Below are 14,627 nucleotides of genomic sequence, written 5' to 3'. Positions count from 1 at the left end.
ATTTCTTTTCCCTTTGAGTTTCCATCTATTTTTAAGTGAAAAAATACTGTTTTGAAACTGTACAAAGTTTAATTTAAAGGAGGTCAACCCAAAATGTTGCAGAATTTTCCATAACGTAAAGTGACATTTCAGAAATGTCAATATGAAATGTTCCAGCATTTTCAAACTTTCCCATTTTGGGGGTTGAAACTGTTTACCTCAGTTTATCCAAAAGCTCAAATAGCTTCAGTGCTGTGCATTTACCTTCGCCTGACAAATCTGACCTAACTTCAGTGAATAGGAGCTTCCCTGTTCAAGCCTTTTATTAATGCTGTGATGGGTAGCAGATGCTTGAAGAAAACCTTTGAGGCGAGCCGAATGACCGTCTCTTTCTAAAGCTTTCTCTGCTTTCCTTGCCAAGACTTTTAAGTGACTCTAACAAATATATCCATGATCCCCAAAGCCTCTGGCATTTTTCTGGAAAGGGCTCTTCTTTTGAGTGTTTGGAGGTCCCAGACAAGAAGCTCATGAAATCACTGGTCATCCTGCTGAGAGGCCTGGCCAGACATCCTTTGCAAAGTGAGTAGGATGCCTTCCCCATTTAAACTAAAGGACACGACACTGGGTGTAAACCTGGGAGTTATTTATATGTTGCTGTTTTGAAATGATCATTTTCCTCCCGCCTGCAGCCTAGTCTCTCTCTCTCTTTTAATTCATATTGTTTGACATTGTTTCTGCCTGAAAAATTTATAAGGCATTATGCTTAAAAAATTAGGTTGATGAATGAGAAGAGATGGTTCTCCTAATAAAGTCATTGACAGAAAGGCCAGAAGCCTTTTTTTTCAGTGTGGAAGCTTGTCATTTGGCTGCTGTAAATTGCTCTGAGTAGCAAGATAGTAAAAAAAAAAGACAAAAATAGAGCAACAGATGACACTGAAGCAGAAAGTGTCCCAGCAAATTGAGCATTTGTGGAGAAATACAATTAAAGCATTATGAATTCCTCACTCATTGTAATGAGGCAACAAAGACTGTCTCAGAACTTATGGAGCTCATATGCTTCTACAAGACCTTTCTTGTAGGTGACAGATCTGTTACTGCCTGCCGGGTGACCCTGCTGATATCACACCACGGTCTATAAAAATGACGTCCTCCTTTCATCACGCTGCAAGACTGAGACCCACTGAAACAGCATTAGGTGGTCTTGTCAATGGGTAGATCAGTCCTGTCCAATTTTAGCTTTCCTTTGCCTGTTTTGAGCAGGGATTTTGCTTTTGTCTTGAGTCTTGGGCTCAAAGGCATCTGGAAGGATGTGTTAGAAGAACCGATATTTGAATACTTCTCAAAGTCCAGATGTAGCTTTCTGCAGTGGCCATCCGGTTGATATCAGTGTGACTGTGGGATCATCACAGGAGACAATCCTCAGTCAGCTGTGATTCTGCTTTCTGTGTTCATTATTGACAGCTGCACTAACAAACTGTAACTTTGTGAGGTTCATTGTGCTCAAGCCAAAATGCCTGACAAATAACTTTGGGAACTCCAGCTGATCAGGTTGAATTCAAGGCACCTGCTTGGGTACTCAAAGCTACACAGAAGATGTGATACAATTACCAGAGCTTTGGATTAGTCTTCTGAGCTACTAGAAACCATAGCAAGAGACATGCAAGCTACTTTAACACCATCAAAATAGAAACTCCTCTTCCAGCTGACACATCCAGCTGAATGCACCACTCCAAAGAGAGAAGAACATGGCTCCAACACCAATGGCCCCACTTCAGAGTAGCACTTAAGCATGTGTGTCATCCTTCTGATAATCAAGGGAACTGCCCTGCTCATATGCGTAAGTGTTCATCTGAATCAAGGCTAAAAGAGTGTCTACTAGCTCTGGTTTCCTAGGTGTTTGTCCTGCACTAAAGCTCAGGCCTAAGGTGGATGCAAGGTAACTGGTGGTGTCTGGCCTCTCTGTGGTGGTGAACCTGGGCCAGTCATTCCACCTAGTCAGTATGCTCAAAAGCACTGCACTGGAAGGGAAAATTTTGCCCCTTACCCTTGTCCAGGTAAGAACAGATCAACCATTTCAGCTGACTTAGAAGAACATTTTTGTGCAAGTAGCACTTTTAGAGGGCTTTTCCCTTGTTACCTTTCCCAGCCAGGCTGGAATCCAGCCGCCTCACAGAAGCAGTATTGTAGCTGTGTCTGTACCCCTACAGACATGGCAGACCCTTGGCTCACAGCCCATCTGTCCACGTTCTCAGGGGAGGCTGAGCCATCTCAGGAGCCATTGAGATGCACAGTATTAAATCCTAGGATATGTTTATGCTTAAAGGCACTTAAAAGCACCACTTGAGATGCCATTGGTTCCATCATCATCCTAATTGTGCAAATAACCTCATTTGACTAAAAAAGTATCTGATTTCCAACCGGTTTACTGTCATATCCCAGGATCATGTTTCAGCCAAGAAATGAGCATCACATCTTCATTTCCAGGTGAAAAGAATAAATATATTGCATTGTTGTTGTTGTATATCTTGCAGACAAACAAAGCAGTAGCCAAGGGGGACTTCCACCATGCAAGCTCCAGCTCCCGGCGAGCACTCTTCCTGGCTGTCCTGTCCATCACAATCGGAACTGGCATCTACGTTGGGGTGGCCGTGGCTCTTATTGCCTATCTGTCCAAAAACAATCATTTATGAGCCTCAGGAAAGGGGGAGAACCAGCCACCCGGTGCCTGCACTGCAGAACTCCCCAGCAGATCAGACTGCATGATTTTCCAAAAAGATCAAGAGACAAACACCTTCTGGGGGCAGGTACAGGATTAGATTGGCTTGTGCATTATTGTAGGGTGGGAAGCTGGCTGGGGTGGGGGTAGTTCCACCATTTGTGATGCACAAGTCTTGCTTCTCTTCATGAACCCCCATACAAGAAAGAAAGAAGGAAGGAAAGAGAGAAAGAGCGAAAGAAAGAGAGAAAGAAAAAAGAAAAAAAGAAAAGGAAGGAAGTTGGGGGAGGTGTGGAGAGGGATATTTTGCCTTTGCCTTCTTTGCAATATGGTGTTTACAAGCAGCTGGCAAACTGAGCTGTTTTAATACCTTCTTGGTGACCTGAACTTTGCAGCCAGCATGAGCTTGTGCTTAGTTTGCTTGTTAAGCACGGCACTGAGATCTGGGAAAGCATGGACAGTGGCTGGTTCTCTGAAAGAGCACTGTAACAACAGGAGGAAGAGTATGTTTTGGGGTTTTTTTGAACGCAGGACTCATTTGCCTAAGAGCGAAGCAGAGACCTCAGCATAGAATGGTATTGCCTATTCTACTTGTGTGGGTAGGTTTCCATGGAAGGAGAAAAGGAAATAAAAAATATTTTTTCTTTCCTTTCCTTGTTTTTGGATTAAGATGTGACCCACAGGCCCACCCAATGCAGAACAGCTGAGGTTACTGCATGACTTGGCTCCGCAGACTGAGTGTGAGGTCGGAGTAGCATGGGATCCATTGTAAAATGATTTCCTCCATCCAGTCACATCATGAAAACGGCACATTCCTGTGGCATATTGCTCATCTGGGTTGCTCTGCCTTACCGTGGAGACCTGCATAGCAGTCAGTGCAAGAAACCTGGGGGAAAAAAATGCAAACTGAAATACTAATCAATTTTAAATTAAAAATCATGGTAAAGCATGGGAATTAACCAGGGGAAGGAATGCTTCATACATTTCTAGGGTCCTGCTCATACACAGAGCAGTGAAGGAGACCACTCAGATTACAAGCTCACAGCTCATCCGTGGACCAGGGACACAGCATAGCCATGGAGAGACAAGCATGTCCCTCAATAAGCAGCGCAATGGTACATTGTAAGGGAACTGAGAGTTGTCCTTACTTCACTGACTGAAATGATACATTTATTTTCTTCTTTACTCCTTCCCCACAGTCAAGCTTTTATTTTTTTTGTCTTGCAGATGTACCATTTCATCCCACCAAGGGTGTGTCAGCATAGATATATATGTATCTACATATATATACACAGAGGGAGAGAGAGAAACTGATCAAAAGAATAAGCATTTTATTATTCACTGCCTTGTTTTACAAACGTAATTTCTTTACCCAAGAATGTCATCAAAGACCTTTTTTTCCAACTCTGTATTGTGTGTCAGCTTTGCTCTGGGATAGTTTTTTTCTCCTGTTTTGGGGTTGACATTATTTTGGTTTTAATTTGACTTTTTTTATTTTAGGGGGGAGGAGGACAAACACATCCAAAACTATTTTTCTGCTAGTTATACAGTTTATTAAAACACATGGTATACAGCTGCTGATGCTCCGTGTGACACTTTCTTTGGACGGATGTGAAGTGTTAGACTGAGTGAAACTTGCCCCAGTACCCTGAGTTCAGCTACCTGGAGAAGTACCTGTATGGACCATCCCATACTGTACCTGGACCCAAAAGCCTATTGCAGTCACTGGCAGTTCCTCTTTTGTATTGATTTGTTGGGCTTCAAACTAAGCCTAGAGACTACTCCTAGTCATCTTCATCCATTCTCAGCCACTGCTAAAGCTGAGGTCCCAGGAAATACAGGTTTTTGGGCAGGTTGCCCTATTAAGGTAAAGTCAATTCTGTGGTTCTTCCTCTTCAAACGTTTTTTCTAGCAACTGCCATGGAAGCCCCCTTCCCTTTGAAGCAAGGCAGTAGTGAGTGGGCAAGTTAGAGTCCCCACTCTGTATTTGCCCCAATGGGCAGTATCTGGGTTTGGGTAGGTGAGGGGCAAGGGCACAATCTGCTGCCTCCTTATTCTTCCAAGAGGATGCACAGGGTTTCCAGCTACGGTGCTTACAGCAGGCTCTCCAAAGTAGTGTGTCACGGCTTTAAAAACCAACCTGGGATGTGTGTTGCAGTTCTTGCCTCACTTCCCCCTGGAAATGAGGTGGCTGTGACCACTTTGGTTCACATTTGCCCCATTTCAAACTGTTCTTCCCATTCAGGAAAACCAGGAAGTTTCTTTCTTGGTTGTTTTTAAGGGTGAAGTGTTGCTAGACTTGTCTGACTACAAGGTCATGTACGCCAGGCCTGGACTTATGTCAAATATGTGTCTCAGTCCAGATCTTATTTTGCCTCAGTTCATAATGGAGTAACAGCTTGTCTGAGACAAAACCTTGTCTGAGGCTAGGAAAGCCCTTATATAAGGCTAGGAAAACCCTTTTCTAACAAGCAGACAAGGACTGGAAATACTGATTATTTATTTAACTTAAATGAAGAGATTCCCATCTGGGCCTTTTCCCATTTGTTTTCCATCCACAATAAGCACGAAGACTGGGGGGAAAAGGAGGTGCAGCAGTATAGGACACATCACCCTCAACTGTACTCCTAGCAGTACCGCCATGGCTGTCTCATCTGAGCTACAGCACAGGAGCCCCTCAGGGTCCTGAGAGCTTCAGAAGAGCTGGCTGGTCCTGTGCAGTCACGTGTGGGTATCTCCCTCTGCCTCATGCTCCTCAGCAGCCATGCCAAGGTCTCGCACTGTTACGGGGCAGAGATGCAGCCCTTCCACGTGGTGACTCCTGTGCTAGTCAGCTGGGTAGGTGATGTGCATGGCTGGAGGTCCTTGGGAGCTACATATCAGCAGGAGGGATCAACTCGCAGCAAAAGCCCCATGCTTTGCCAGCAGAGCTCTCATCTCAGCCCACAGGTGACATCCAGGCTGGGAAGCATGGGCTCCTGTTCATCCATCACCACCTTGGGAGTCTTTGGGGGCCATATAAGCCCCATCCAAGACCCCAGACCTGAGTACCACATGTCAACAACTAATCCGTTTGCTAGAGAACTCAGATTTAAGTGTGTTTGGGTGTGGTTCATCACAAGAAAGGAGAATGATGATTGGGATTCAAGCTAGCACTCCCAGGACACCACCCTACTCCTGTGTGAAGGCCCTAAATGCCACAGTATGTGAGATGTGCAGTGAGACCTGTGAGCACACATTTGCTTTTGCAACACACAGGTGCCCAGTAAGCCTGGATTTGGGCAAGATAACACATTTCAGTTAGGACTTGGCTTTCACCATGGGCTCCTGTGCTTTGCCCCTGACACACAGATCAGCCCGAAGAACCACACAGCCAAGGAAGTGGATTGCCATGTGTAACGTGCTCTTCCCTTATGTTAGCATGATTTGTGGGGAATTAGCTCTTTCTCTCAAAGCCTGAACTTTGAAGCACATGGTATTGAAGAAGAAACTCAGATTTTTCATTTTAAAAGAAAGGAACTAATATTTCCTAGCCCTGATCTGAATTTAACCTGGAGTTCAAAAAATTAGAAAGAAAATACAGAGACTCTAAGGTCATTATACATGCCCAACAATAATAATAATGTCATTTTTAAACCAATCTTGTGGTTGAGGGGTCTGCCTTATGATCTTTGATGATGGTTGTGCAGGCTGAATATTGACCTGAGAGGCAAAAGCCAGCTCTGGAGCTAGAAGAAACTTTCCCAGATGGGCAGCCTTAAAAATGCCATAGAAGCCCTTGCACCTAGCCTTAAAAATAGCATCCCAAACTGGGGAGTGCAGGCTTGCATGTCTCCAGGAACCCCCAAGAGACAATAAACAGGAGCAGCACTGTGGAAAAGACCTGCCTAGCAAGAGCACTCCTGAGAGCATCACCTGGCTGAAAGTTGAGGATATGCCTCTGTGCTGCACATGCTGGAGCAACCCACCATGCGACATGGGGCTGGCATTTGGCATGGCAGTCCAGGGGGGTGAGCAGCGATCCTAAAGGGGGCTTGCATCCTGGGGAGGTAGACCTGGGCCTCACTGCAGCCCAAAGTGGGGACAAAGCTCCCATTGGTAGCTTTCATGCCTTAGTATGGCTCCAGTTTGCTGAATATCTGCAGCATGGGTATTTACCCAGGGCTGTGGGTCAGCCAGGAGCTGAACAGGGACCTGTCTCTTCCTAAGGTAAATGATGTTGGCATGGCCCGCTGCAACATCTCTGGCTGGCAGAACAGATATAATCCTCTAAAGAAAAATCTATGGCATGAAGACTAGAAAGCGCCAGTGACACCAGTGCTACAGTCTGAGCTGCTGGTGCCCAAAGACCTCTGAAGCTGTGTGGGACAGGTTTGCTCCTCAGTGTCAGGAAGGTTTTGATGAAGGAAGGAGAAATTTGAAGGAAATGCTGCAGAGGTAGCATTTGACTCGGGGTTTCTTCAGCTCAGGCTTTGGGGTTGCCACATGCTGTGATGTGGCTGAAGCAGAGGAACCGCCTCTGAGCAGGGCAGCTGGTGGAAGAGCAGGAAGGACCATGCAAGAAGAACCACATGGGGTGCACTGGTGCTGTCTCACAGCTTGCAGGAGGATGCATTTGCCTCGGAGGATTCTCTTCCTGCAAGAGTATCTTCTGCTCAGTCTGCAGTGGGCTGTGAGGAGCTGATACAGCATTTCAGCTGCTGCCTTTCTAAACGTTGGTTCTCAAAACACTGTCCACATCACCTCACTGCACCGGACTGAGGCAGCAACTATAAACTACCACCCATCTGAGACACTGAAGCAGCCTGTTGGAGAGACAGACTTTAGTATCTATCTTTGCTTTACCTGTGCACTTGAAACAAACTTTTCTGTAGGTTTGTGGTGTGTCCTGGGCCAGCAGCCTCAGGTCAGCACACCGGTGGGGCCATCCTGGCAGAGAGGGGCTTGACCCTCACAGAGCTGGAGGAGCAGAGCGGGTGACTGGGGTGACCTTGCAAAGACGTATGGTTTCACAAGAAGTCAGTGCACATTCACACATACACAAGGAATGTTAAACACTTTCAGGTTTGCCTGCATACATGGCCTCTCTGAAGAAAGAGAGGCTCACCCCAATTTTGGGTGTGCTATATGTCTTACCATCTGCAGTGATACTCCTGGAAGATGCCAGCTGTGGAAATAAATTTTTCTACTGCATACCAATACCTCTTTCTGCATCAACCTGGGAGATGTGTAAAGTCCTGCCATCCCCATGGGCCCAGCTAGAAAGAGCTGAGAGAAACGTGGTTTGGGCTCTCATATCTGAAAGCAAGAGGAACAGCAAGAACCAAAGGTAAAAGTGATGCCTTGGGCTGCCTATGACCTTGTTTGATGTTAATGAAAACCTTAGGCTGGCAAAGTCAGGAAACAGATTTTCAAACACACGTGGGGGGGGGGGGTTCTAGCCTTTTTCAGCAGCAGAAGGGAGGAGGTACTGTGTGTAAATGAAATCACAAGTCCCTGTTGCTTAAGCTGGAAACACAGCTCTGAAACTGGGCAGCCACATGAGATTCATGTCCTTTTATTCACAGAGAACAGCCTGTGTGACCCACACCGCAACTGAAACCATACCACCAGCTTTTGCTTTCTGAGTACCAGCTCCAAAGCACTACAGGCCATGGGATGACAAGCGCTCCACTGGTTCAGATGTATCAAAAAATAAGCTGTCGTGTTATCTTTCCACATATAAGCTCTGTGTCAGAGCAGGTCCCACCTGTCTTCTCCCAGACAGAATAAATCTGGCATGAACTTCCTATTGTGCGCTCAGGCAAATTTGGCAGAAAGACCAGTACGTGCATCTGCCTTATGCAGATGATGTTGGTATTTCTGAGTGATGCCACAGTGTACAAACCTGTATGAACTCGGAAATCACAGTCAGATAGAGGAATATCTTCATAAATTGCTATAGCGATTACTCTTGCTGTTTAGAGTCATAGCATTCAAGACTGGCTATGAAATGTTGTCAGCAATTGTTGAACTATGAAAGCACTCTGCAGACGATCATTATTCATTGTTGGCTGCTTGTTGCTGATGGTTATTCTCTGTTTGTAACCTTTACTTTGGGAAAGGAAGGGTTGTGTGACCAGGGAGGAGAGACAGGGATCCTACATCTGCTGTGAATGATGCATTGGAAGAAGTCAGGAGGAAGTACTGACAGGTAAAGACAGACCCTATAGAGGGACACCAAGAAAATAACTCTGGGTGCTTTCCTTTTTCAAAGCAGCTTTTTGAAATTGAGTTAACGTACCTGTCATTCAGTTCAGCTTGAACTTGCCCCTTAAACTTAGCTGTTATTCAGAAGCCATTGCTCCTTTTATGCTTTCTCCAGGCTTAAAGGCAACTTTATTTTTAATAAACATCACTTTTGGGGTAGTAGAGTGCTCTGTCCTCCTGTGTTTGGACACAAGGAGAACCTGTTTAGTTTACAGAAGAGCTCTGCCATCCCAGAGAGGGAGGAGAGAAGCCAGCCTCCCAAAGACTACAGCTGCCTCATTGCTTCCCTCCCTTTCTGAAGTGAGACCTTCATCCCATATTGGCTCAATCAGGAGGTGTCAAAGAAGTGGCACTCATATCTTTACCAGATGACAAGCTGTAGTGATAGCTAAGATTTACTACAAGGAAAAGTATCAAGCTGTAAAGTCCAGGGTTGGAAGGCTCCAACTTAATTGCATAATGTAGGATGTCATTGTGGATTAACCTCAAAAGATGCATGGGGAGTGCTGGAGACTCACTGAAAGGGAAGAAAAAAACCCTCTTTGTGAAAGTCTCAGAGCTCAAGGGAACAGAGAGACTCTCAGCAAATAATGTGCTGGGTCAGAGACTAATTACACATTACATCTGCCATCTGACGGGATTTCATAACCCCCTGATACCTCCATTGATTCTCGGTGCCTCCATTTGGGAATCTTCCCAGCCTTGAGCATTTTTTATTGCTCTGTCAGTCTGAAACTAATTTCTCCCATCTTCCACACAACACCCACCATACGCCTAGCTTGCAAGAGCTCCCTGCTGAGGCAAGAAGAGGATATAGCGAGGCTGCTTGCGAGCATCACTGTACACCAAGGCTGGAACAGATCAGGGGCAGACACCAGCCTGCCTGCCCGTGGCAGTGGCAGTGGCAACCACCTTCTCTGGGCTGGCTGCCATGCACCCTTCACAGCTAGGGAAATGCTGCAAAGGAAATTCACAGGCAGCCAACAACCAGTGGCTCCTCTGTAATCTCCCCTTAATTTTTTCCTGCATCAGTGCATACAATGATGGCTGGCAGGAGGGTATTTCTAACCTGAGGGACTTTTTAATTTAGTAACTATTTTCAACAGAACTTAACAGAGGATGTGGATCTCTTTAATACAATTAGGTGCCTATAAACTTCACAGTAAGGAGCAGTGGAACAGAAGAGATGTACCCAATCACAGAGAAAGGGCACAAAGAGAAAGTGCACTGTGTATTAGACATCAGGGAGCACACACTCAGGCTGCTAAAAGCCCCAACCTGTGGTGGAGCTTCCATCAGAGTGCACAACAGGCCATGATACACAAAGTCTGCAGGAGAACAGGTTTCATTAGACTCAGAGTTCATTACACTTGCCTGTTAGCAACACAAGACCACAGGGTGAATATTTGCAGAAGGGCTGCACCTAGGAGACCTTGTTATATGCCTCGTTTCTTCAGGGCAAGATGCAGTCCAAGTAGCTAGTCCTGGGCTCAGACAACTTCAAACCCAAGACAAGAGTCAGAGATGGAGATGGACGACAAGAACAGTGTCAGTTTTCCTGACTAAACCAATCCATCCCTTTTCAGCATCCTGCGCCAACTCTGCTTTCTGTGTCAGGCCAGCACAAAGGATGCCCTTTGCCAGCTGCGTGGCTTTGCCCTTTGCCAGCTGCGTGGCTTTGCTCACAGCTGATGCATTACCAACACGGTATGGTTCCTCAGGCAGCCTGGTCACTGCAGCCCATGGTCCCACTTCTCTTGTGCAACACAGAACATTGCGTTTTGCTTCAGACATCATGGGCAGGATTCAGTGTTGCAGACACCAAGATCACAGCTGTGTCAGGGGAATGAAAGCAGGAGCTGCCAACACTGTTGCAGTTTATAATGATATGGTGAGGACAATGTACGTCTCATATTTATTGATCATGAAGCAGGTGACCCTGCTGCATGCAATGGTCAGAAGGTAGGTGCTTCTCCTTCATGCCATCACATTTCCTTCTTTGGACATGTCCGAGTGTACTTATGACAGACTGCTCTAGCCATTTCAGGGTATAGCTGTCTGTGGAAGGAAGCAGAGGGGTGAGAAAGGGCTCTGGGAGACAGATTTTATGAGGTGGGAGGTAGGAGAGAATCTGTAATTTACTACATCCAGTCTACAATTCCACACAACCACAGTGCCATGTGCGTGGGGAGAAAGCCACCTTCTCTTGTCTGATGACTCTATGGTGGGCTATTTTGCTGTGGTCAAACCCCCTCCCTCTACAGACTTTCCTGACAAGTAACAGACTGTGTTTGTGCAAAGGTAAAGCATCTGAAGTGATGCACCAGGTGAGTTACAGTAGCCTTCCCTTCAACACAAGGTCAGGTATTTGCATACCTGTCAGATTCAATTTGCCCTTCCAGAAAACTCAGAGGTGTTCCCCCTCTTTCAGACTCATGCCTTTTCTTAGTGCCATATAGGTACACATACATGTACATACATACATATACATACACATACACATGCAGGTGTATACAAACATATACATACATGTACATATCTCATACGTATACGTGAGATACCGAACAGAAAGACACAGGGAAAGCAATTAACTTGTTCTCCATCAAGGAGAATGCTGCAGTGGATTTCAACAGAAAAAAACCCAACAATACTGATCAATAGTCATCTACAAAATGGACAACAGATCATGAGAGCTAGGCTTTGCTGCTTCCCTGCTATATGCTTTTGAGTCAGCTCTTTGCTGCTTTTTTCTCCCTGCCACCTTTGCCCAATGCATCTTTTGCTGGCATTGGGTGGGGGCAAGCTGATGGTCATGCATGGAAGTGGTACTGACACATCCTTAGCAGCATGCTGCCCACTATTTTGCAGCAGAAAGGACCTGGTCCCTAGGAAGGCAGGTCTTGACCCAGCTTGGCCATGGATTTCCTCTATGTATTTAGATAAGCCTTAATAGAGTCTGTACTGCCCTCCAGAGACTGGCAGCTCATCTGAGCTGTTGTCGTGGTTTAACCCCAGCTAAGCACCACGCAGCCACTCCCTCACTCCCCCCCACTCCCAGTGGTATGGGGAGGAGAATGAGGAAAGAAGGTAAAACTCGTTGGTTAAGATAAGAACGGTTTAATAACTAAAGTAAAATATAATACTAACAATAATAATAATGAAATATAATAATAAAAATAGTAGTAATGAAAAGGAATATAACAAAAAAAAAGAAAAAAAAAAAAGAAAAAACCCCCAGTGATGCACAATGCAATTGCTCACCACGCGCTGACCAATGCCTGAGCAGCGATCCACCCCTCATGGCCAGCCGCCCCCCATTTATATACTGGGCATGACATTCTATGGTATGGAATACCCTTTGGCTAGTTCGGGTCAGCTGCCCCGGCTATGCTCCCTCCCAGCTTCTTGTACACCTGCTTGCTGGCAGAGCATGGGAAACTGAAAATCCTTAACCTAAGATAAGTGCTACTTAGCAACAACTAAAACATCAGAGTGTTATCAACATTATACTCACACTAAATCCAAAACAGCACTGTACCAGCTACTAAGAAGAAAATTAACTCTATCCCAGCTGAAACCAGGACAGCTGCCTATCAACTCTCTGGAGTCATCCTGTCATCTGAAATCTCTAGGAATTAGAGATGGTGATCTGCATATAGGACCATAGAATAACTCAGGTTTGCAGGGACTTCTGAAGGTCTCCACTCTGGCTTCCTGCTCAATGCCCTGTGCTTCAGCCCCCAACCAGCTTGGTGGCCTCCACTGGACTCACTCCAGTTTGTTTCTCTGTCTCTTGTACTGGGGAGCCCCAGACTGGGCAGGATCTCACTAGTCCCAAGTAGAGGGGACTAGAATCACTGTTGTCACTATAATCACTCTAATCACTCCTCTTACACTGCTGGCTGCATTCTTTGCTGATGCAGCCAGTTGACCTCCTGTGTTGCAGGGGCACCTGCTGACTCCCAGTTAACTCCCTCACACATTTCACAAGACTGGGTTATTATGTCCCAGAGGCAGGACTTCACATTTACTTTTACTGACTTTCACGATGTTCATATCAATCCCTTTCTCCAGCCTGTCCAGGTCCCTTTGAAAGGCAGCTCTGCCCTCCAGCGTACTGCCTGCTCCCCCAACCTCTTCCACAAACCTGCTGCATGGCCCACAGAAACTACATTTTCCCTGTGCAAATCAAAGCAAAAAGACAAAAAGCATGTGGGCTGACCACCATTTTTGCAGGTGCTCTTCCAAAAGAAATTGCAACTCTTCTCTTTGAATTTCCCCCAAATTGAAGGACAATTTGAGCACCCAGGGGATTGTGATTGACTCACATTTAGAACTGGGGTCACATTTCTTCATTCTGTCCTAGAATTGGTTTATCCATTATATTTTAAAAACACCTACTATAGTCCTGGCATATTGATTATTTTCTACTTGTTTGTATATCTGATCACAATAAATAAATAAATGCTCAAATCAGCCAATATGCAGGCTAAGTAATATAGATTTACTTTCAAAAAGAGATTCAAGAAGCAACAGCTTGTATTGTTACTAAAGTGCTTTGGTTATGAGCAGCTTAACAGCCATGACAGAATAACAGCCTCATCAAGGAAGTGAGCCATCTTGGAGACCAGAAAGAACACAGATACAATTGCTAAACTGACATAAAGGAAGTAGCATGCATGCAAAAATACTGCTGGACAGTCAGCAAGCAACTGGGGCTCGAAGAGACTCTCTCAGAGGTCTCTAAAGCATGGATATGGTCACACAGCATTGTGCTCAACAACAAACAGTTTTGGGGGTGTTCCCAGCTGTGACTAGCAGAGGTAGACTAGTCAGACAAGAAAATCTCACATAAGAGGTTAAAATAAAATGGTCTGTAGAAAGATCACCCCCATTCCCAATGTCTAGGTAGGGCAGGACCTTCCTCTTCCTCTTGGCCTCCATCCAACAGCTTTCTGTGTTGCAGCAAGTTCTGTACAGTCCCTTGGCGTTGGTAGAAAATTCTCCTCCTGTCTCCAACAATGAAGGTCTGGCTCTGCACATCACTCCCTCCTTCTCACTTCCCTCATTTGGGTTGGCTGCAGATGGCAGGCTGTTCCCGAGCTGTGCAATGCTCTGTTGCTCTTATGCAAGGTGCAAATTCCTTGGTCCATGGCGCAGTAAAAAGGGCATTTCCCTCCTGCTCCCAAGCTCTTTTGAGGAACAGCGAATATCATCAGCTACAGATGCTAACTTGCCAATCTTGGTGTGATGAGAAGCATCCTAGAGCCAGTGTCCTGTCACCTGGGTCACCCATAGCCAAAGCTCATGTCATGTCTCTGGGACCCCACCAGCTGCTGTGTGCCCTACTCCATCCCCTGGGTGACAGATACAACCCTTGTGCAGATTAGGGACAGGAGCAAAACTTTTATTCCAGTGCTTGGTGGTCCACCCCTGAGGAAAAAGTGAGTATGAACTACTGCACCGTTCTCTTTCCTCAGGATCTTCTGGCATGCGTGGTTAAGACACAAGTCTACCAGCATCCCTGTGGGAAGGATGATCCCAGGAATTTTCGTAGAATCATAGAATCATTTAGGTTGGAAAAGAGCTTTAAGATCATCAAATCCAACCGTTAACCTAGCACTACCAAGTCCACCACTAAACCATGTCCCTAAGTGCCACATCTACACATCTTTTAAATACC

General features: G+C 45.6%; 2 protein-coding genes across 3 annotated transcripts in view; both read left to right on the top strand.

Moving 5' to 3' along the window:
• The window catches only part of SYNDIG1 (synapse differentiation inducing 1), an 81,726-nt gene extending 78,930 nt beyond the window's left edge, over positions 1 to 2,796 (top strand). For both annotated transcript variants that reach the window (XM_050893124.1, XM_050893126.1), the window contains exon 4: positions 2,511 to 2,796. In XM_050893124.1, coding sequence (XP_050749081.1) covers positions 2,511 to 2,669 — 159 coding nt within the window. In that variant the 3' untranslated portion in view covers positions 2,670 to 2,796. The remainder of the gene's footprint in view (positions 1 to 2,510) is intronic.
• Positions 1 to 14,627, top strand: part of RRBP1 (ribosome binding protein 1) — a 550,780-nt gene that overhangs the window by 301,486 nt on the left and 234,667 nt on the right. The window lies entirely within an intron of this gene.

Source organism: Gymnogyps californianus, chromosome 3 (assembly GCF_018139145.2).
Source record: "Gymnogyps californianus isolate 813 chromosome 3, ASM1813914v2, whole genome shotgun sequence".
NCBI lineage: Eukaryota > Metazoa > Chordata > Aves > Accipitriformes > Cathartidae > Gymnogyps > Gymnogyps californianus.
This window is presented reverse-complemented; position numbering and strand designations above follow the sequence as displayed.